Raw genomic sequence first — 21,728 nt, forward strand, 5'->3', positions numbered from 1 at the left:
TGAAATCTAAGGGTTACACACTGATATAGCCTCACCCTGGCACTGGATTTGGTGACAACATAACCAGGATAATATTGAACTTGTTATAACAAACAACAACACACATCACTGTTTTCACCTGGAGCCAGTTGCACCCATGCAACACCTCAAACTTAGCCTAGTCTGGCTATGGACCAGAGCTAGTCTAGTTATAGCTGAAATGGCTTGACTTAAAAGCGATTTAAATTATAACTAGGGCTAAGTTTGAACTTAGTGTGAGGGGTTGCAACCTGAGTATATAGGTTGCAACTGGCTCCTGTTTCTTTCACTCTCACTCAGACTGTCTCTCTTCCTCCTTTTGTAGTCCCACCCCCTCTCAGAACCTTTACAGTTGAGTTGATTGACACCTGGCTCCCCTATGGCATTGTGTCCATGAGCTCGAGTAAGATGTAGTTAGATGTACCAGTCTGTGATACGCCAACTGCTTAGTGAGGCAAGAGAAAAGGAAAGGACTTTTCTCAATAATAGCTTTGTATTACTAGTTTGAGACTTCACCATTGTTTTAATGAGTCACTTAATTTTTATTTTACTTGACCTTGAATTGATTTAGACGGATAATGAAAATGTGACAATAAGTTAAATTATTATTATTATTGTAAATGAATGCCCTACTTGATCATAGTCACACAAAAGCATCAAAGGTTTTGAGCTTGTAGATCGGCTGCTTTTGAAAGTAATTGGTGAATTATTATTATTATTAACTGTACTTTTACATACAGTATACTGTTGTGTCCACAAGGTGTAGCTGTTCATTTGAGACTTGGGCTGTTGACATTGCTTATCATCAAATAATGCACTTAAAGTATAAGGTATTGTAAAACTAGCCATGGTTCATGACTCTCGTATTACAAGAGTCATGAACCATGGCACTCATCATGGCAGTCATGTTTCAGGGCTATTGTAACACTTGTTATAAATGTTTATAATTATACATAACAATTTATAATAAGGTTTATTAAGTATTATAACTAATAATATAATTTAGTGCTGGCCATAATGCATTATAAACTTTATAACTACCAGGTAATAATTTACTTAAAAGGTCATATCTATAATGTTTTAAAACCCATTTATGTCTATGACATTAGGGCATAGGGCAACTCTAATCCATTGTTGAACATTCCTTAGATTGTGTCATCAGCCATAAAGGGGAACTACAGAGCTGAACAAGGAAATTATTTGCTTAACTGTCTGGCGCGAAGGTGAAAGCTGACATATCATTTCTCTCTTTGCGAAATCATGACTGGCAGAGGGAGACCGCACAAGGCAAGAAGCCTGGATGTGTGTAAGCCTGTGGAGACTAAACGAGCATCCAGAAGATGTTCGGGAAAAGGCGACATGGAGGAAAAGAAGAGCCAAGTCCTGAAGGATGAAAATAAACCAAAACAGAGGGAGAAGAAAGCCATTGATGAGGAGAAGCCAGCAGGGAGTGCCAAAAGAGAGACGTGTGCTCTACCAGAAACAGTCCCAGTAGTGGCTTGTGCTACACCAAAGACAGCAACATGTGCTGGCAAGAGCAAAAAATCACCAAAGGAGACATCCAATTGCAAGGAGCAAAAGCCACCCAGGACCCTCAGACAGGATTCTGTGACACGTTTAATTTCTAAAGAGAAATCTGTTGAAGTCCTTCTCCGGAAGACCCTGGAAAAACTGAAGCTCAAAACGGTGCAGAGGGCCGAGGCAGCAAGCAGCATCAATGGCATCATAAAGAACATAATGGATCATCTGAAAAAGAACACACAGTGTTTCAAAGACATAAGTAAACTGCCCACTGGAAGCTACTACGAGAACTTGAAGGTGAGTCACGGGGGGGCATACCCCTCCCACAGACATGTCATCTTCTGTCATTTACTGAGCACTAAACATGGAATTTATTATGCTTAATTGCTGCTATATCTGTAAGTCATCGGGCATGTCCTACACCATTTTCTGCATTGCTTAATGGCTTGTGGGGCCACCCTTATTAGAAATATAGGCACTGTATGGTGGTAGTAGGATATACTGTGAAGGACTTTGGATTCCACATGGATAATTACAGTGATTTTAACGTGTGTCTCTAGATCTCCAATCCGGATGAATTTGATGTGATGATGACCGTTCCCCTTGAACGAGTGGACCTCCAACCTTTTGGAGATGATGGGGCGTTTTATAGTGTGGCATTAAAACGCGGAGAGAGCTCCCTGAAACGCTTCATGCAAGAAGACAATGACACCTTATCTGCCTATGGAATGCTCAAGGAGTTCAGGGAAGAAGTGAAGAAATGTGTGAAGATGATGAAAGGTGAGTAACTATCGAACCATCAAATATATTTACAAATATTCAAACACCTTAAAAAATTTAGAGTAAAGGCAGTGTTTTACTGTTTCCCACTCAGTTACTGCACCATCATCACATTTTTGAGCAGGGAAGAATGTAACAACTGAATAGTACCAACACATCTTAAACAAATGTGACAAATGTGTACATTGACTGCACGGCACTGGAACCCTATGTGCATGTCAATGTTCCTATCAAATAATCCAATCATGAAAAAGCATCACAAATAGTTGTCAAAGAGCTCAGCGTTTGTTCAGTCCACTCTATAGAAGAGTAATGTAGTACTGTAAGTCAGTGTTTCCCAACATTTTTTCTGCCAGGGCACACTTTATTTTTTTTTGTATCTTTTTACACACACACACACACACACACACACACACACACACACACACACACAACACTTACAGTGCAAGTGATGCTGCATCCTCATTCAACCAGCAGCTTACATTGTAGACTAGGCTAGAGGCAAGCATCTTAACTATCCATTATGTAATTAACAGAATGCTTCTAATCTCGTCACTTCTTCTAATTCTTGTCACTTCTTTATTTGTGCAGATGTGGAGATTGAAAAGAAAAAGATAGGATGCCCAGCAGTAACTTTAACGATAAAAGGAGTCGGACCGGTCCCCATTTCCTTAGATGTTGTCCTTGGGATTGAAGTGCAAACAAGCTGGCCAGCAGAATTCACCAAGGATGGGTTTCAAATAGACGGCTGGCTCGGGAAAAAAGTGAAGCAACAACTCAAGCTAAAGCCATACTACCTCGTCCCAAAGCATGAAGGCAGGGGTATGGCTGAACGTGACGGGGTACTTGCTAAAGGTACGCCGCTAAGGCTACTCCCTCAGAAGGCATTCCAATGAATAGTTACTTCTATTTTAGCCACATTATCTAAGCAATAGATACTGTATATGTGGTAGTAGTTATGTAGTAGTAGTTCCGTTTCCTGCACACTTGATGTACGATGATTAGAGCGCTGCTCACTTCACACAGGTGTGATTTATTTATTTATTATTTGTGATATTTGTGCTGTATACAATTCGTGTTTACTGGGAAAGCTTTCAAAAGGGTAAGCAAGTAAAATATTACAGTTTAAGTTGTTTGAACTAATGTGCACCGTTAAGCCTAATAAATTCGTTAAGAATGGATAGTTCTTTTAGAAGTCTGCATCTGCATTCTGCACACAGAATCAGTTACTGTAGGTATGGTAAACCGTACCGGAATGTATACATATATGAATATCCTAAAGGCGTACTGTATAAGCCTAAAATACTCTTCTTTTTCCATTAATGACACAGATGTTTGGCGGATCTCCTTTTCGCATGTGGAAAAGGAAATTGTCAAAAATCATGGGTCTGAAAAGACATGTTGTGAGGATGGCAAAATACGCTGCTGCAGGTAAGATTTTGTTTAGGAACTCTCAGAATTAAATTAACACACTATTTTAAGGCACTATTTCGTGCCAGAGTGTATATAAGCAGCCATAAGCGCTACCATGTGGATACTTTCACAAGGATGGTCAGAAATGAAACACTTGACCTTCCGGTTAACAGGACAATGTGTGGAATTATAGGTTGAAGGGATGGAGTTATCACTTCATAATGCTAGAAGTTGTAAAGACTGTTTGAATAGAACAGTCAAATTACTTATTTTTCTCTGTTTCAGGAAGGGCTGTTTGAAGCTTCTGAAACACCTGCTGGGACTGCTGAAAGAGGAGGATTCCTCCTTCGCCAAGTTCTGCTCCTACCACGCCAAGACCACCTTCTTCCATGCCTGCTGCTCAAGAAGTAAGGACAGCGACTGGGAAGCCTCCCATCTGAGCCACTGCTTCCTAATGCTGCTGGAAGATTTTGAAGGCCATCTGCGAGACGGCAAACTCCCCAACTTTTTCATCCCCACACAGAACCTGTTGTCAGGCCCCAGTAATAAAAGCTGCACCTCCCTTGCCCGGCGCATCAAAGAGGAACGGGAGAGTGGCTTTCCCATTTTTCTAAAGTGATGATTTGTGGCCAACCAAGGGCTTGACTTGTAGAACTGTGGGGTAAAGCATGGCTTGTTAGGGTTAGCAGTTTTCCATTTGAATGTGAAGGTCAATGTCTCACACCATCATGATTGGGGATTTAATTCCAACTGGGACCACGGCGCTGAAAATGTGGCACTGAATGTTGTAACGTAATGTGATAGAATAAATAAAGTTTGTGTTTTATTCAACTTCTAGATTGTCTCATCACAAGTTCACAGCTCATAAGTGTTAAAAGAGTGCAATTCTTCACCAAGCTTGACTTCTCTGAAAATAACCACAAAAAAAAACTGTTGAAGGGAGGAAATCATTCTGGATTCCAGGTTAGGCCTATACATTTCCAGAGAATTATCCCACTTCTAACTTTCACTTAAGAAACGAAACTGACAATGAATGCAAGCAGCTCAGTTTCATTTTCTTTGAAATCCATCTGCAAAGCTAAAGTCCATGCCAACTCAGCCCTCAGTGAGTCAACACACACACGCACGCTCCTTAAAACTAAGCCACTGTGACCTTATCCAAAGCATAAATTAATCCTGGGAACACAGATATTTTTTCCATCAGTGTTAAGGAATGCTTCAAACTAAATATAGTACTCTATAAATCGAATGTAATAGACGACGTTATCTCGACATTGTTGCAGTTAGTTTAAACTGCAATTTAAACTTGAAAACCACATCAACATAAAACAGACAGGACAGTAGTGAAAGAAGAGACAATATTTAACAATGATCTCTTCATTAATAGTTCTATAAGGTAATTTAGCTTCTGTCTGTAAAGATGTCATAATTTTAAATTTAACAGCTAAAATTGCATTCCTACATGGGTGAGTGAAACAAAATTCAAAGAGATGCCAAGACACGGAACTGGCTTATGTTTCCGTCAAACATAAGCCAGCAATTTTATATAAAGGATTATAGAAAGTGGATTGGTGAAAGTCAGGGTACTAACGTATAATTTATGTTTCTCTTCATAATACAATTGAGAAAACAAGAAAATGTTTTATTTTTAAACCTAAAATGAAATAACACAGGCCTGTTTTTCGTTATTCTGAATGTCTGTAAACATAGGAAATCGGTGCCTGTTTGCGCCTGTTTTCTGTTTGTGTCAGTTTCTCAGAATAGTCACTACTTTAGCCACACACAATTTTATAGTAGAAAGGCATCATAGAGGTATGCTTTTACTTTTTTCATAGACATTTTTAGCATCCGTCTGTCGCTGTACCTTTGCCTCACTGATGGCTTTTCAAAGCATTAGACCACCAAAGTACCTTGGAAAGAAATTACAAAGGATTACAAATTGCTCAATCTACGCCTTCCTTCTCAGCTTTGTTAATTATTATGTTAATTATCATCATGTTTGACAGTCCTCTTTATGCCCTACGCACCTGTCGCCAACCTTTTGTTTTTATATGTGCATCGGCCTTTTTCTATAAATCAAATTAAAATAAAAGACAGGAGGAGAGGGGATCAAATCATATGTTTATAATTTCCAATTTGGAAACAGTAACAATACATATGATAAACAACTCTCCTTTCTCCTATATAACAAAAGTAAATAAAAAGATGTAAAATACAAATGAAGATCCCAAAACACACAAACACACACATGGACCTTCCCATTATGAAAAACACAAAACAAATATATGACCCCGTTTGTGAATAACGATTGAGCAACACATTCTCTGGGGTTTTGCCAACTGCTCACAGCATACAATAAAACGAATATAAAACAAAAAAAAAACAGTTATGCAATACTTTTTTTTAGGTCTGCGTACTCGTTCGCATAAGAAAACAGCCACTGGTTTATTACCAGCCTCCTCCACCTCCCCGCCTTCCTCCTCCACCTACACCATCACTCCTTCCCCATCCTCCTCCACCATCTCTCCTCCCTCCTCCTCCACCACCATCTCTCCTCCCTCCTCCACCACCACCACCTCCAAATCTGTTGTTGTTATCATCTTTCTCTTTCAAGTGTTTGCCATATCTCTCTGCCATAAGCACAAGCTCGTGGGGGACCTCCTAGAAAAGTAATTGCATACCATTAGGACTGGGAGAGAATGTGTGCGTTTAAGATTTCTTTATCGTTACATCTTAGTCAAATTGTTTGGTTCTGGTTTCCTCAAGACATTATAGCAGCACTAATAATACATATATAAGGAAATGTGTGTGCGTGTGTTCCAACCTGCTGAGCTCGTTCCAGGATGGAGATCAGCTCCGATGCAAACCTCCAGTCTCCTCTGGTCACCAAGGTAACTGAGGCTCCCGAACGTCTACAGAACACAATAAAAAACGAATGCACTGACAATTATGATAAGGGGGGGAAAAAACATGCTTGAGTGGTAAAGTCCCTGCCCACCAACATGGAGGTTGTGGGTTCAAATCCACGTGGCGTGGTGTATCCGGCTTTGTCGGGTGTCTATGCAAACACAATTGGCCCATGTTCGGGGGAGGGAAGTTGGGCAGGCAGGGTGACTATTGTCAGGTGAGTCAGTAGGATATGACGGCAGAACGCCACACAACAGAAATGTGTGTGGGTGGAATCAATTGACATACCGGTAACTATTAACTACTACATTGGGGAGAAGAAAGGGGTAGAAAATAATTGTCTACTCTAAATTTTGAAATAAATAAATAGGCTAGACAAGCAGGTTTGTGATCTCACAGGCACTGGTTTAAATCCATGGTGGGCTATGAAAATCTGGATGGGCAACACTCTCCTGAGCAGCCACTATTGGCCTGGAGCCCATACTTGACGAATTCAGAGAAATGGTGCGAATGTGAAGCATGCACACACAATGCTCAATCTCTCACCCTGCACGGCCTGTGCGTCCAACACGGTGGACGTACTCCTCAATGTTTCGTGGAAAGTCGTAATTGAAGACGTGAGTGATGTCATGAACATCCAGCCCTCGGGATGCCAGGTCTGTTGCCACCAGGATACGGACTCGACCTTCAAGACGTAGTAAATGAGATTTAAAAAAAAAAAAAAAAAAAAAAAAAAAAAAAAGAGTACTTCTGTAATCAGCTGTTTGGATGGACGAGACCACCAGTGATAATAAACGTGCACACTTAGACATAATCAATAAGTTTATATATTTGAGGGAAATATTATATTGTCTACATAATTATGCTATCCTGTTTTTTGTATAATAGCAGAGAGACAAGAAATTATTTTGTAGTCATTGCAGAGCACCAGAGCCTAATTAATGCATATCATGCCATCTAGCGTCAGGTCTCGACTCATTTTCAAGTAAATGTCATCTCCTGCTGCATACTTTCTTTGAAGTCTTTCAGTGCCTCCTCGCGGTCACACTGTTCCCGGTCACCATGGAGACTCTGTACCGCCAGACCACTCAGGCACATGTCACTGGAAAGGTCATCACACCTAAGAACACACAGAAATCTGTCAAACACATTTACTTTACCATCATTGCTATGATTTGGACAGAAGACAACCGTGGTGCATCCGGCTTTGTCAAGCAACACAATTGGAGGGAAGCCGGGCGGGGAGGGCGATAATTGTCACTGCACAACGTACTCCTACAGGCTGTGGTGGTACCTGTCAGTGGGGAGTGTTGTGTTGGGTGGGAGGAATACGACATTTGTTTCTCATTACAATACTGCACATTAAAACTCATAGCTGATCAAACCGAACAGTTGACCCTGTGTCAATGACCCTACAAAGTATGGGCACACCAGTGTGTCACAGCATGCCACTTGAGAAGCTGTGTAATAGAGAGAATCGGCTGTTGTTGGTAATGCTTGCTTGTATTATCATGCCAATAGCAAACACACTAGACTGCCACGTACCTAAATGTATTAAATTGTATTAATTTCATAGTCACGCTACCATTTTCTACTCACATAACCTTTCTGCCAACAAAGATGAGGGCTTTGTCCTCTGGTTGCATGCTCTTGATGAAATCAAACAGATAGGCTTTCTTATCGTCCTCTTGGCAAAACAGTATAGTCTGATGTACAGTATTTACCGCCTGGCAAGAGACAAGGAATGTATATTAAGTAAAATACAATACAGAGTACAGACACAAGTTTTGTTTGTATTAATATCACCAAATAAGGCCTAGGTACACCTGAACCTTTATACTCTTTTACACAGAACATGGCAAGAAGACAATCTTGTGATGAGTTTTGACATTTATTTTGGAGTGTAGGTAAATAAATAAATGTATGCACATTTTCTTCTCCATAGAATTACAGGAGATGTTATGAAATTCCACTCACGGCCAAGTCCAGTGTACCCACGTACACCATCATGGGGTTCTTCAGGTAGGATTTGGCTAATCGTCTCACCCCGCTGGGCCAGGTGGCACTTTAAAAAGCCCATAGGATAGAATACAAAAATATTAATTTAGGAACCGGTTAAATTAAACAAAACAAAACTATAACAGAAGTATAATCTTATCCATAGAATAGTGGTATGGGGACATGTTTGAGGCAAGAAAAGAAACATTGTAACTGTAAGGTCAAAGTAAAAAAACTCATCCTGTATTCTTTCAGTTTAAAGGGGATGGGATTTGTTGAGCCCCGTTGGACCTAATGACATGGGACTAGACTTTCACCTGGTCATGACAGTCTGTCTGTCTGGGCGGATGTCCAGCAGGATCTTCATTATCTGTGGTTCAAAGCCCATGTCCAGCATACGATCTGCTTCATCCAGGACCTATTAGGTAAGCACGGACAAAAATGAAGCACAGCTGAAATCTTGCACGCCCCACCTGTGCCCTTCTGGACACAGGTCTCCACCAGAAGGATAGGAGTGTGTGTGATGTTGTTTGGCTAAATGTTTAGGAGTAATATAAACGTGTTATATAAAATGTTTTGTTTGTTTTTTGCAACAATTTTCTTCATTTTGTTGAGGAAATGCAGAGCCAGATCACTCATAGCATCTCGGAGGATAGAATTCTGGAAGAGCAGGACATTTGCAGCATTTTGTACAAAACGTGCCACTTCTGAAAACATTGATCAGGATGGAAGACGGGAAATGGTGTAGATCCGTGTTGATCGCATGACTATGGAGATAGTGTATACCGAATTGTGTGATGTATGGATAAAATGCATAGTGTATACCGAATTGTGTGATGTATGGATAAAATGTGTACGAGTAATCTACAGAAATGCCAAAATCAGCCTCATGGTGGCGCTATAACAGGCCGTTGTGGAATATTTGGGGCAGAGGTTCATCTTGGCATCCAGGGAGTGTGTGCAAAGTTTAGCATGGAACCGGCCAACGGTGCCGGAGATTTGCTGGTAACTGACAGACGGACACACACACGGAGTGCAAAACATACTCTCTCCCCATGCCGTCGGGCCTGGTGGAGACAATAAGCTGTCAGTCAGCTGATGAATGAATGAATGATTGTATCAATGCAACGTTGTGCAGATTGTATCAATCAGCCTAGCTTCCTATGCCTCATTCACATCTCAGCTGATCATTACGTCACACTTCCATACTGCAATCACGCCTCATTCCCTCAACAAGGTGGTCTGTTTAAATACGGCTCTCTGCTACACAATAGCTCTGTTTCTGCTTCAAACACTCCTGCTGCTGGCAAAGCTTGCCTCCACCACCCCAGCCTCCACCTTTGGATCAGTCTAAAACAAAAGTTGAGTCGATTAAGTACGTTTCACATAAACACCCAATCCTTTTCTCCTCAGGCAGGTGTTTGCTGGGTAGCTCAATTACCAAATACTGTGTGGGCTTTAGGAGTAGCACTTGGTTGGGAATAGCAGTTTAAAATAATGAAAGTCTGTACCAACAGCATTGACCATAAAATAATCTTTTACTTAGTCCTAAAATGGTCTTTTACCTAAAGTTGTACAATGTTCACCCACACACGTCATCAGGTATGAACGACTGAATTGATATGCTCTTATTCATATCGCCTAGCTAGCTTTATGGGAGGGTGGGTTTTTCTTGTGTAAAAAAATCAATATAAAGTGTAATGTAATGTGTAAACAAAATACAAAATAAAGTGTCATGGACAACTGAATAAACAAGAAAAAGGAAAAAAAAAGAAAAGGCATAGGCACTAATGCTGCCGAATGAACACACACCATCCTGCAAAAAAGAAAACGCCAATCACCGACACAAAAGGCAAAACACAGGGCTGACCAAGTAAGTGATGGAGCGCAGGTTGATGAGTTCATTCATCTGCAGGTCGTTCAGTCGTCCTGGTGTGGCGATCACAATATCCACCCCTTTCTTCACCTTGGCGATCTGGCCCCGCCGGTCGCCACCACCATAGATGCACACACTGAAACAGACCATAGAAGAGCCATTACAATAGGGCTGGGTGACGGGAATAAAACATCACAATATTTATTACCCAAAACCTCAATGAGGATTATCACATATTATGACAAGAATATCTTTACATCTACATCTCATCCAATGACTTGGAGAGATGGGAGCAGATGCTGAAAGACTGGATCCACACGACGACCTGCTCAGCATTGGTGGAGATGCCCTTCATGCCTCAGATGATACGCTACTTACTATTATGACACAATATTTGTAGTGAAGCGTTGAAGGTTGTTGATATCATCATCATCATTGGATGTTTCAACTTGTTTTACTAGTTTGAGTGATACCAACAGCACACGTTGGTATGTCACTCAAACTAGTAAAACAAGTTGAAAACATCCAATGATGTTGTCATCACCAACCAGAGGTCCAGAATATTTATTCCATTACCCCATGAATATTGATCTATGATCTTGGCAGCTTCCGACATGACAAGGTCATTCAAGATACAAAAGAGAAGGGTGACTGGCTGCTGCAACAGTACTGCCTTCAAGAGGCTTGACATGCATCAATCAAGGGAAGGCAGGAGGAGGCATGAAGGGCATCTCCTCTACCAATGCTGAGCAGGTAGCCGTGTGGATCCAGTCTTTTACCATCTGCTCCCATCTCTCCAAGTCATTGGATGAGATGTACGATACTGAACTGAAGCAGTGGATAACACAACGAAGTTCAACAGACAAAGAAGAGGGTAAAGGACGGCGAGTGTTGGATGCAGAAGGCTGGCATAAAATCCTGAAAGTGCTATGGGAGTGAGTGGGTGGGAACCCACTCTACCATGGAGACTACCTCCCTCCAACATATAATAAAGGCCAGGTAGAGGCTGGCAATGTGAATGTGCAGTATTGTAAATGAGCGTTGCATGTTCTGTGGATAAATGTGTTCATAAATGTTCTATTTATTTCAGTTATTTCAAATAAAATACAGTAATCTTTGTAATGCAATGGATTCAGTGTCCTATAGTATAAATCAAACCAAAATGACCACCAGGAGTTTAAATATGTCCATTTCTGTTTTAAACAGTGATTTAGAAATTTGTAAATGTCAGAAATGGATTCAGCATCCTCAATAACCCTCAAAACCAATCAAATATTGTCCAAATCGGCCAAGTTGGCATACAGCAGTTTCTAAATGCCATACTCTACATTTCTAACAAAACATTAGGGTACTCAAGATGCCCATGTTCACTCTGGCAAGTGGTCTATTAGTCCAAGAGAGAACCTCAACATTTTCTTGGCTACCTGTCTTTTCCTCAGTGCGACTGGCTCTAAAATTATTGACGACATCTAGTCTAGACAATCTATAATATTTATTATTGCCTAGCCCTACATTAAAGAGATTAGACAAAGACGGATTCAAAGCGCGATAGAGGAGATGAGAGAGCATGAAAGGGTGCATGGCAGAGAGTAGGAGAGGTTAGGAATTAAGCAATTACATTTTTTATGTGGGTTGAGTCTCAGGAAGCACCATGATAATGAATAATGACTATGAAGGAAACCGGTTTATTGTAGCATAGATTGAGGAAACTGTTTTAGTGCAGTGTTTGCAGTTCTAATAAAAGCTCAAATCTGGACCGCCCCTGGTGTACACATGCACATAAACGGTTAAATGACAAACCAAATACTTTGACAACTAAAATAGATTAATCCATTTTAGATCGATCAAATAATCACACAATAGACAAACAAAATTACAATTGACAACTTAATATCTTCTTTATACTTTCATTCTCTTCACGGATGGATTAGATACATTCATGTATCACTATAAATAAATACTTCAGTAATACTTCAGAGACCCGTGTGTGATGAAGCATGATTTCTGCTAGCCATCTTGTACCTGGTATAGCCCTTAAAGTTGTATATGTTACACTCTGCTTCAATCTGCAGGGCCAACTCTCTGGTTGGGGTCAAGACCAACATACCAGGACCCCCCCGCTCTGCCCTGGGCCTGCAAAAACAGAATGGTGTACACATGCACTCACTGACCACACTTAGCTCACCATGTTAGCAAGTTGCAAAGAAGAGAAGTAAGAAATGCCATTAGAAAATACTTAACTTCTGAGAAACATTTCCCTTTCAACAACACTTATAAGCAATAAACATAGACCAATACTATGTTGTTGGTAGGCGTGTTGTTCCGTTTGACCTACTGTAACAGCCATTTCTCAAAGTTAGGCTATTTACTAACTGAGCTGAGGAATCTCATACTCAGTGAAAAAAGTGAGTATGAAATTTGAAATTGTAGTTTACTTTTGCCCAAAAGTGAAACACTGGTTTAAGGGGCAACCTGAATACCTTTTCAAATAATTTAACCAATTAAAACTACATACTACTAATACATTGCAAAAGTTTCCATGTACTTGGTCTACTCTTTTTCACTCTACACCAAATCTCTTCACCAAAAATACACAGTGTGATCTTGCTACTTTTGCAGAATAGGGACTAGGGTTCAAGTCAACTGAGCTCAAGTCAACTGTACGGCATAATGCCTGTGATGAACAGCAATGGGGAGACAAGTCCCAGACTCACAGAGGCTGTCCGTCCATGTGGATAAAGCCTGGCAGAAGGTAGGCCAGAGTCTTTCCTGTCCCCGTCTGGGCAATTCCAATCAGGTCCTCACCAATGAGCAACACCGGCCATGCCTGAGACTGGAGAGGAACAGATGAAAAACACATCTTTCTTGTTGTTTCTTCTAGGCATGCACAATTCAGTGTCATCATGATTTTGGAAAGATGGAAAAAGGTTGAAAATAGTTTGAAATCTAGTGGTTGCTGTACAAATATCATAAGATTTAATACTAATAGTTATGTATTTATTCAAATATTTTTGAAGACCAAAACATACTTAGATAAGAGAGAGAAATGTAAAGGGCTCTGGAGGCTTGCATACGTAAAGTCTCCCTGGGCTTGGTACAGACTAGTCTTTGTAATAAAGTGACATTGTTTCAGTCCACTTTCTACCTTGATTATTTCCTAAAGACTCTGATGCGAGTTCTAAATAATCCACTACAGGCTCTTTATATTTAATAATTAGATGAAATTATGAAAGTGTGACTCCAGTCAATGGGTACAAAATCAAATATAAACTACACCCAGGGTAGAAATTCATCAATTGGCTAAAGGTGTTTCCTGGGCACCGTGCCCAAACAAAACATGACAAGTGTGATGCAATATGACACCACCGGATGCTGTTCTTTTCTACCAATTCAAATAGTGTAGTATTTCTCCAGGAACCTCGATATAAAAATAATGATCTTTTTCTCAACATTTGTGGGCTAATAATGCCATAATGAGACTGGTTAATGTTATTTTTGTATGTGGGTAAGCTACTTCCCAGTTCCCACCAAGCAATCTGATGGTTCTGCTGAACAGAAACATGACAAGTGCAGTGGGCACTAGTCACACTGGATTTTGAAATACCTGTTCTGCAAGACTTCCTCAAAGATTTGACATTTTCTGGCATTCTATGGTTTAGTTTGACTAATGTTATTTCCGTTTCTACATTTTGAGGAACAATGAAACCACAAATCAAATCTAATGTGGGGGATGCCCAAGTCACTCAGAGTAAAAGTGTATACCATATCAGTAAGGTTATATAATCCTTCCCACAGCTGACCTGCTACTACTACTACTACTACTACTACTACATGTCAACCACCTCCCTCCCACCTTTCTGGTCTCCCTATTCACTCCATTTGACTGGAATAAAGCATGGCAGAATAAAGCTAATCTAGCTCATACTGTCATTGGAAGAAAATAAACATGCTCCAACATACAAGTCAGCAATTCTCATCAAAGCTAGCATTAACCAAGACACCAAACTAAGGCAATTCTATGTGATTTCACATATAAACCTGACTTGTTATTTATCTCTCAGTATTGTTCCGACAGTCAAATCAGTCAGTCTGTCTTGTAGTCCATCTCATTCCATCAGTTATCCACTAACTTAGTCAACGAGCCTGCCAGCTAATTAGCCATTCAAACATAATCAGTCAACAAGACACTAACTGCCCAGGCAGTGGCGTAACCGTCTGGGCACCCGACTGGTAATCCAGTCGCAGTGTGCCGCGGGTTTGACTACTGAGCCCGACACGGCCTTTACTGCATGTCTTCCCCCATCTCTCTCGCGTTTCCTGTCAGCCTACTGTCTGTCCCTTCAAAAAACCAATAAAAGGTGTAAGCCGCAAAAAAAATAAAATAAATAAAAACAAGACACTAACTAAGGCCCACCCTGGCCTACCTGAATGGGGGTAGGCTTGATGAAGCCGACTCTCACAATGTTCTCCATGATCTCTGGATAGTGTTCAAAGGCTTCCAGGAAAGTGCGACATGGGTTGGGAATAGAACGCTTCTCCCCCTCCTCTTTAAGATCATCCACAAAGATATTATTATTCTCCTTCCTGTAGAGGGAAACACACACACATATACACGCACACAAAGAGTTTAAACGCCTTATATTCAGGTTTTGCCATTTGCTCTGTCACTGGTCAACTCCAAAGCTGCAGTCACAGAAATTGGAAACTGGCAACATGTTTTGACACAATCATATCCAACAATCAAAGCAAAAGAGAGGCTCCAACATTAAATATTTTCATGACACAAATCTCACAATATTCAATGTCTTTGTTGCCACGCTTTTTTATTGGAGACAAAACATTCTGTCCACTTATTCGATGGGCCATTTTGAATGAACTCTCCCAGTAAAATATGAAACACCTACACATCACTCATTGGCTGTAGGCGAATACGTTTTCATGTTGAAGTTTGTTGGGAAAACAGAATGGAAATGGGATACGAGCAGATGCATGTTTCAATAATGGGGAGACAGGGAGTGACTCCAGTTACATTGGCCAGCAAAACACATTTTTAACTAGATATAAAAATATATACTAATTTATGAGGTAAATGTCTGAATTCCTTGTGATTCGAGGTCATATTGTCCAGCTCTACAACATAAACTACTGGCTACCAGAGGATGTATTTATTTTACACAGTCCATTTGCACAAGATGAAGATCCATTTTGTGTTGGTCTGTGTATCAAAGACAAGTGCACTGTGAAATTACTGTGCAACAATGACACCAAGAACAAATCCTTGCCTATAGGAAAAAGTCCATTAAAGGGGATGCTGATGTTTTTTTTGTTGTTAGAATATACAGGCTGAGAGGATTATACTATGACTATGAGAGGCTGAGAGGATATTGATAAAGGTTGCCACCTGTTGGCCAGATGCTGTAATGGGGAAACAAATGTGGCACAAAACAATACCAAACCTGTCAGTTACCTCCACTCTTTGACTTCCTCTGAAGTGAGACGGGATACATTCTCATCCACAATGTAGAACATCTTCTTCAGGGGAGGAAGGTCTACAGAAAAACAGGTTCACAATAATTACTGTTGGGTGCACAATGCCAACCCTGAATCTGTAAACATAATCCTGTCTGCAAACTTGGGGGCTCCATATTTGCATGTTGGCAACCAGCTATTCAAATATCATCCATTATGTAGTGTGCCGGTTCTTGGCCCCTTTTATTGGAGCACTTTTCATGTCATTCAGAGGTAGTCCAGCTCCAAAGGGAGCTGGAGCACAGGCACATATACATCTGGGTTTTAGCATTCTGTTGACTGCTGTGCACTGACAGAAGCAGGCTTGAGCCTCTTGAGTTGTGCCCGAGCAAGGCAATAGTCAAGCTCATACAGAGCAGTGCGATGGCCATGCTGTCAACGCAGTGCCATCCGTGTTTCACACCATTCAGATATTGCACATAGTACTTTACAATGACAGCAAATTGAGTCAACAACATCCACATCTAGACATTTTTATATGAAAATTAATTATGCTCCCAGTACAAGATCACTACAGCCCCAATATTGGATGTGTTGGAAGCATCATTTAAGTGTGTATGCCCATTGTGGCATTACGGTGAAATCCACAAATGTTTTAAAAATGTGCCGGAAACTAGGTACTTCATCTAATCATTTTGCACTTCAAAATCTCATAATTTTGCTGCATTGAATCACCAACAAAAATGCTGTCCGGACAAACTATGAATGTGAAAATGTTCACAAAACAATATAGAACACTGTATAGAGTTTAGAGTTAAGATTTAAAGGGTAAGACCACTTTTTTGAGGTTTGGGTTGTGTAGTTACTTTGCCATGATGCAACTCCAAATGTGGACAAGAAATAAAAAAATACTGCTCCAGTGATTAGAAATTGACAATTCAAAATATGCTCCTCATTGACTTGCATTGTAGCTCAAACAGCTCTCAAAGGCACTCTTTTAGTACGTATACAAACACAAACAAAGTTGATTCAGACAATATAGAGCATCACCAAAACTCATGCAGTTTTATTTTTTCATAAAAATGTTAGATTCCTGTTGATTTTACTATTTGAAGATCTGGATCCGGATCCACGGATCCAGTCCGGGTTTTCTTCCCAATAAAATGGACAAATCAACAGGAAGATAACATTTTTATGAAAAAATAAAACTACATGAGTTTTGGTGATGCTCTATATTGTCTGAATCAACATTGTTTCTGTTTGTTTACATACTAAAAGAGTGACTTTGAGAGCTGTTTTAGCTACAATGTAAGTCAATGAGGAGCATATTTTGAATTATCAATTTCTAATCACTGGAGCAGTTATTTCTTATTTCTTGTCCACATTTGGAGTTGCATCATGGCAAAGTAACTACACAACCCAAACCTCAAAAAAAGTGGTCTTACCCTTTAAGTCAGTAATTGAAGTTAACAAGACATGACATTGATTCAGGAAATGATCATACCACCAGGGACGATTTGGTTTCCCTACTCGCATATTATGTTAGTAGCCGATCTGCGTTCTCATGCAGATGGGCTACTTTCTGCGTTTGTGTGGATGCACACATGGGCGTGCATTATTCCGCGGCAGAGCCGGAGAATTTTGTTGCCCCCCCTCGGCATGTTGCCCTACTCGCAGTGCGTATTGTGCATGTAGCGACGGTGCTGCATACCACAAAACTACTGTAACAGAGATGATGGTTCATTTGAATGGTTTTCAAACAGCTATATTTTTTTGGATACATCCTACTGTAGGTTAAGAACTATACAGATTTCAGCTTTAACAGTCACATTGGTAACTGCAGTGTACTGCACCACTTGGAATAACAGTTTGTGAATAAAGCCATGTAGTTGGTTAATAACTACATGCCTTTGTTTCCTCACCTTTCCACTTCATCTCCTCATACTTTTCCCAGTTATCCCTCAGGTTGCCCCAGTCAATGGGCTCTAGGTCCGGAGCACTATCTGCAGCCTTCAACTGATCAGACGACCAGGCAGAGGAACTCCTGCTGCTGCCGCCGCCGCCGCCTCCTCCTCCTCCTCCTCCTCTTCCTCCTCCACCTCTCCCTGCACCTAGAGAAAGCAGGAACGTATGCTGCAACAAGGGATGGGTATTCCTAGGAAATGGCTGTTCTTATCCAGATGGATTCCATGGCTATTTTTACATGCACAATTTCACATCAATAATCATTCAGTAAAGTCGATTATTTTAATAAACATCATGCCAAGAAAAAAAAAAAAAGCCAAGATAATCTCACAAGGCAGTGCAACGGAATGTGTTTGTAAGCTTGTATCTGCAAGCTACTTTTGAAAAGAATTACAAATTCATTTGAAAATGGCCACCTAATGTATAATGACATGCCCAAAATAGCGACGCCAGATTCAAAGTTGTAATATATATTGCCAATACAGATGTTATTGAAAAAGTCAAATAATGGCTCATATATCAGTCTGGCTCTAATGACAGTCATGATGACCCTCAAGAGTCAAGACCATGTGAGGCAGATAACAGATTAAACAAACTTTAACTTTACCACCACTGCCGAATCCTGAATCATCAGAAACCAGGCTTTCGATCATCTCTTTTGCCTTCTGTTGGGCTTCAGCGGAACCGAAGAGGACCACCTCACCCTGGTAGTCTCCTTTTGTTGTTATCTACAAAAAACACCAGAGGATTAGAAATTAAGTGTTTTTTTGTAATCTCTCCTTTCTCTCAAATAGTCAAATTAGTGAACCGATCAAGTCTTGTTTGCTTTTCTTTTAAAAACGTTCCAGACCTGATTGCTGTTAATATAAGCCAAATTCAACTTGCCTTAATTCTTGCACCTGTGGTTTCTTCAAGTTCACGAATTTTGGCTCCCCCACGACCTGTTGAGTGTTAAAAGAGTTTAGCATGTGGTCGAATATAGTCAAAAACATAGTAATAGGTACTCACTGGAAGCACATACCGGTAGCTGTAGTACTTGCAGTACTAGCAGTTGCACAACATGACAGGGTACACCGCAGGAAAAAAAAACAATGACACCATCTTCACTTCACAACAGTGCTTATCAACATTTTATGCTAGAATGTGTACTTGAAGAGCATACTCAATTCTACAGACTTCATTTAAAACAGGAAAGCATTTTATCTGTCATTTTAGCATTGGCTATTCAGAAATATCTACAAGCTAACAATATGCATGCCATGCTGAAAGGTTTTACATCTGCCTTTTTTGAGTGGCGATAGCCTCTCCTATGACCAGCTTTTGGTGTAATGTCACGTGCACAAACTTCATCCTAAACAAACATTCAATCCCATTGACAATGAATGGACAATTTTGAGTGTTCAAAACAGTGAAAACACAAACATTTAAGAGGAAGGTGGGGACGCAAATTCTGATTGGCCGGCCCGGAATGAGATGATGTATGATGATAAGATCGGCCCTCACTTCACACGGGTGTGATTTATTTTTTACATTTGTGACTCAATACAATGGTTTGAGACACAACAGGGCCCACTGATTAAGAAGGTATTGGTTAGCCCTGGTCCAGTGCTTACAGCGAGTAGGCATTGGTCAACTAACTTTTTAGTCCACTAGACTAGAGGGTCATTGATTTGATGAGGATCCGATCATCCTTTAACAGCACAAAAATGACCTTGGTGTTCTTCATGCATGGTGGTTGGTTGGGGTGTGGTATGCCAATCAATAATTGGTCCATGCACCTGTCCACTAACGTACATTTCTAAGCACACGATAGACGCCAAATGCCTTGCCTCACTCATGTTGTAGGTTAGCCCCTCTCGGAACCCTACATAAAGCTTTTATGAAATTTGAATGTCGCTTTAGTAATCAAAGTGTCAGAAACTTTACTACATTCGGGTTCTGCTTGCGGGGCTACTTGTGGGGCTAGTTGTAGGTGTTGTCCAACTAGCTTTCTGAACAGCTCGGTTAGCATTAAGCCGCTTCAAAAACCACCTGCATCACAACACTTCTGAGTTTGTAGATGTGATATATAGTATATAAATTAAGAATTAGCCTACCAATAATTCTCCCAATGGAGTCATTTTCCACATTAAAAATGACCGGCGGGGTTGAGTCGGTCCCGGCGTCACCGCGTTGTCCCCGGCCTCGACCGCCTCCTCCTCCTCGGCGGTCTGAAGCTCCGTCTTCGTCCCACTCCCGACGGCCTCCTCCTGAGCGACCATCGCTGCTGCTCCTCGGTGGCGGTGCTCCTCCGAACCTGGGGACGCTTCTACCGAAACACAGGTTCTCCTTCCCACCACGGCCTGGTGGAAAGCCAAACTTCTGGACGGCGGCACCGCCACCATCCCTGTGTTCTTCTTCCCAGTCGTCCATCATTAATGCGCACCTGTTTGTCACACCATGTGCTTCCTCACACACCTTCACGCTCAGTCGTTGACTGTCGTTCACGCACTGCACCGATGAACTGAACGCGATATGCCGCATGCGTACTGCGTAGGTCAGGTCTGTGTGAGCTAAACGAGGGGTTCACTTCTGGCCAATCAAAGCTATCTGGAGGAGTGGCCGGGACTTTTCCGTAGTAGACTTTTCCACCTTTTTTATTTATTGTTTCCCATTATTTGTGAATAGATCACTGGTTGGTTCCCAAACACCGAGAGTCCGAGACACATTTTTATGGGCCCCTTTATTTTTATTTAGTTTTTAAAGGTATGGACCTAGAGGCCTAGGCCGGGGTAAGTGATGATTGGTAACAGGACAACACCCTTTTCTGTTTTCCTCATGGAATCTTCGTGTAGGCTACGGAAGACACTAGCTGGACTTTGAATATCTTTCACAACAACTTTCACAACAGCAGACAGCCTAAGTACAAATATAATTTATGAAAGGGCTACTTTGAAGTTGGTTGTAGGCTTTGATTGATTGATTGATTGATTGATTGATTGATTTAAACATTATACACTTGTTTACAATTGGGCCCACCATTTTCAATTCATCAAACCATTTAGAGACGTACGATTCCGAATATACACAACTATATAGTCAAAAGTAAATCATCATAGGCGGTAAAAATGGAAAAGAAACATATACAGTGAGGGGGAAGTCAGATTTTTCGGGGCCAGTTTCGAATTGCAGCCATCCGTAGGAGCCCTTTGAGAGCAGTTTTGAAGGAGTCAAGGGATTCGCATATGTCTTAATGACTGTTGGTAGGGCGTTCCACATTTTGGTGGCATAGGAGCGAAATGAATGTAGCCTAGTCCCTTGTTTGTGGCGAATCTGGGTTGCAAGCCATTCCAGCCTGTCAAAGTGGGCAGGGGTGAGGTTGGTTCGGGGAGTGTGATATGAAGTCGCCATATATCTCTCCAACTTTTTATTAAACAGAGAATGCATTTTCAGTTCGGGATACCAATTTTATCCAATCATCAGGCTAGATAACTCAGACAGGATACAGATTAAAGTGAAATTGGAAGTAATGACACAAAGAAATGAGCAGACAAAATCGGAACTGAAACAAATTATGTTGATAAATGGCTGATTGGCTGAAATGTTTGGCGCGTATGGAAATAGCGCACTGAGCTGAGCACTGTGCAATGCAAACTAATAGGCGAGTGGCAGTGCGCTCCGGTGCAGTATTTCTGAACACGCGTTGTCTGCACCTATATCCTACCTAAAAACGAATATATTTTATGTGTATTAAAGAGCTGGAGAGACAGACACATTTTGGGCTTAGGGAGACCCCTTTTAC

General features: G+C 40.9%; 2 protein-coding genes across 2 annotated transcripts; one reads left to right on the forward strand and one right to left on the reverse strand.

The window, feature by feature from the left end:
* The first annotated feature begins 1,286 nt into the window (after positions 1 to 1,286).
* cgasa (cyclic GMP-AMP synthase a) lies at positions 1,287 to 4,569 on the forward strand. Its single transcript, XM_080781712.1, has 5 exons — positions 1,287 to 1,836; positions 2,100 to 2,319; positions 2,911 to 3,174; positions 3,651 to 3,750; positions 4,018 to 4,569. Exons 1-5 carry the CDS (start codon positions 1,378 to 1,380, stop codon positions 4,349 to 4,351), a joined length of 1,377 nt encoding a protein of 458 aa, XP_080637838.1. The 5' UTR covers positions 1,287 to 1,377; the 3' UTR covers positions 4,352 to 4,569.
* A 1,611-nt stretch (positions 4,570 to 6,180) lies between these two features.
* ddx43 (DEAD (Asp-Glu-Ala-Asp) box polypeptide 43) lies at positions 6,181 to 20,470 on the reverse strand (the record flags this gene model as incomplete). The annotated part of the gene is made up of 16 exons (XM_080782944.1): positions 6,181 to 6,393; positions 6,557 to 6,644; positions 7,186 to 7,324; positions 7,650 to 7,759; positions 8,239 to 8,366; positions 8,617 to 8,704; positions 8,955 to 9,055; positions 10,508 to 10,649; positions 12,536 to 12,646; positions 13,228 to 13,346; positions 14,938 to 15,097; positions 15,981 to 16,062; positions 17,905 to 17,998; positions 18,544 to 18,675; positions 18,833 to 18,888; positions 20,044 to 20,470. The coding sequence occupies 16 exons, from the start codon at positions 20,468 to 20,470 to the stop codon at positions 6,181 to 6,183; spliced, it is 2,190 nt and encodes a 729-aa protein (XP_080639070.1).
* Positions 20,471 to 21,728: the final 1,258 nt, after the last annotated feature.

This window comes from Protomyctophum bolini, assembly GCF_963924005.1.
Source record: "Protomyctophum bolini genome assembly, chromosome: 14".
Classification (NCBI taxonomy): domain Eukaryota; kingdom Metazoa; phylum Chordata; class Actinopteri; order Myctophiformes; family Myctophidae; genus Protomyctophum; species Protomyctophum bolini.

Coding starts and splice junctions, on each gene's coding strand:
- cgasa (XM_080781712.1), top strand. CDS start 1,378: ATGGAGGAAAAGAAGAGCCAAGTCCTGAAGGATGAAAATAAACCAAAA. Junction 2,320..2,910: donor ATGTGTGAAGATGATGAAAG/GTGAGTAACTAT, acceptor TTATTTGTGCAG/ATGTGGAGATTGAAAAGAAA. Junction 3,175..3,650: donor TGACGGGGTACTTGCTAAAG/GTACGCCGCTAA, acceptor TTAATGACACAG/ATGTTTGGCGGATCTCCTTT.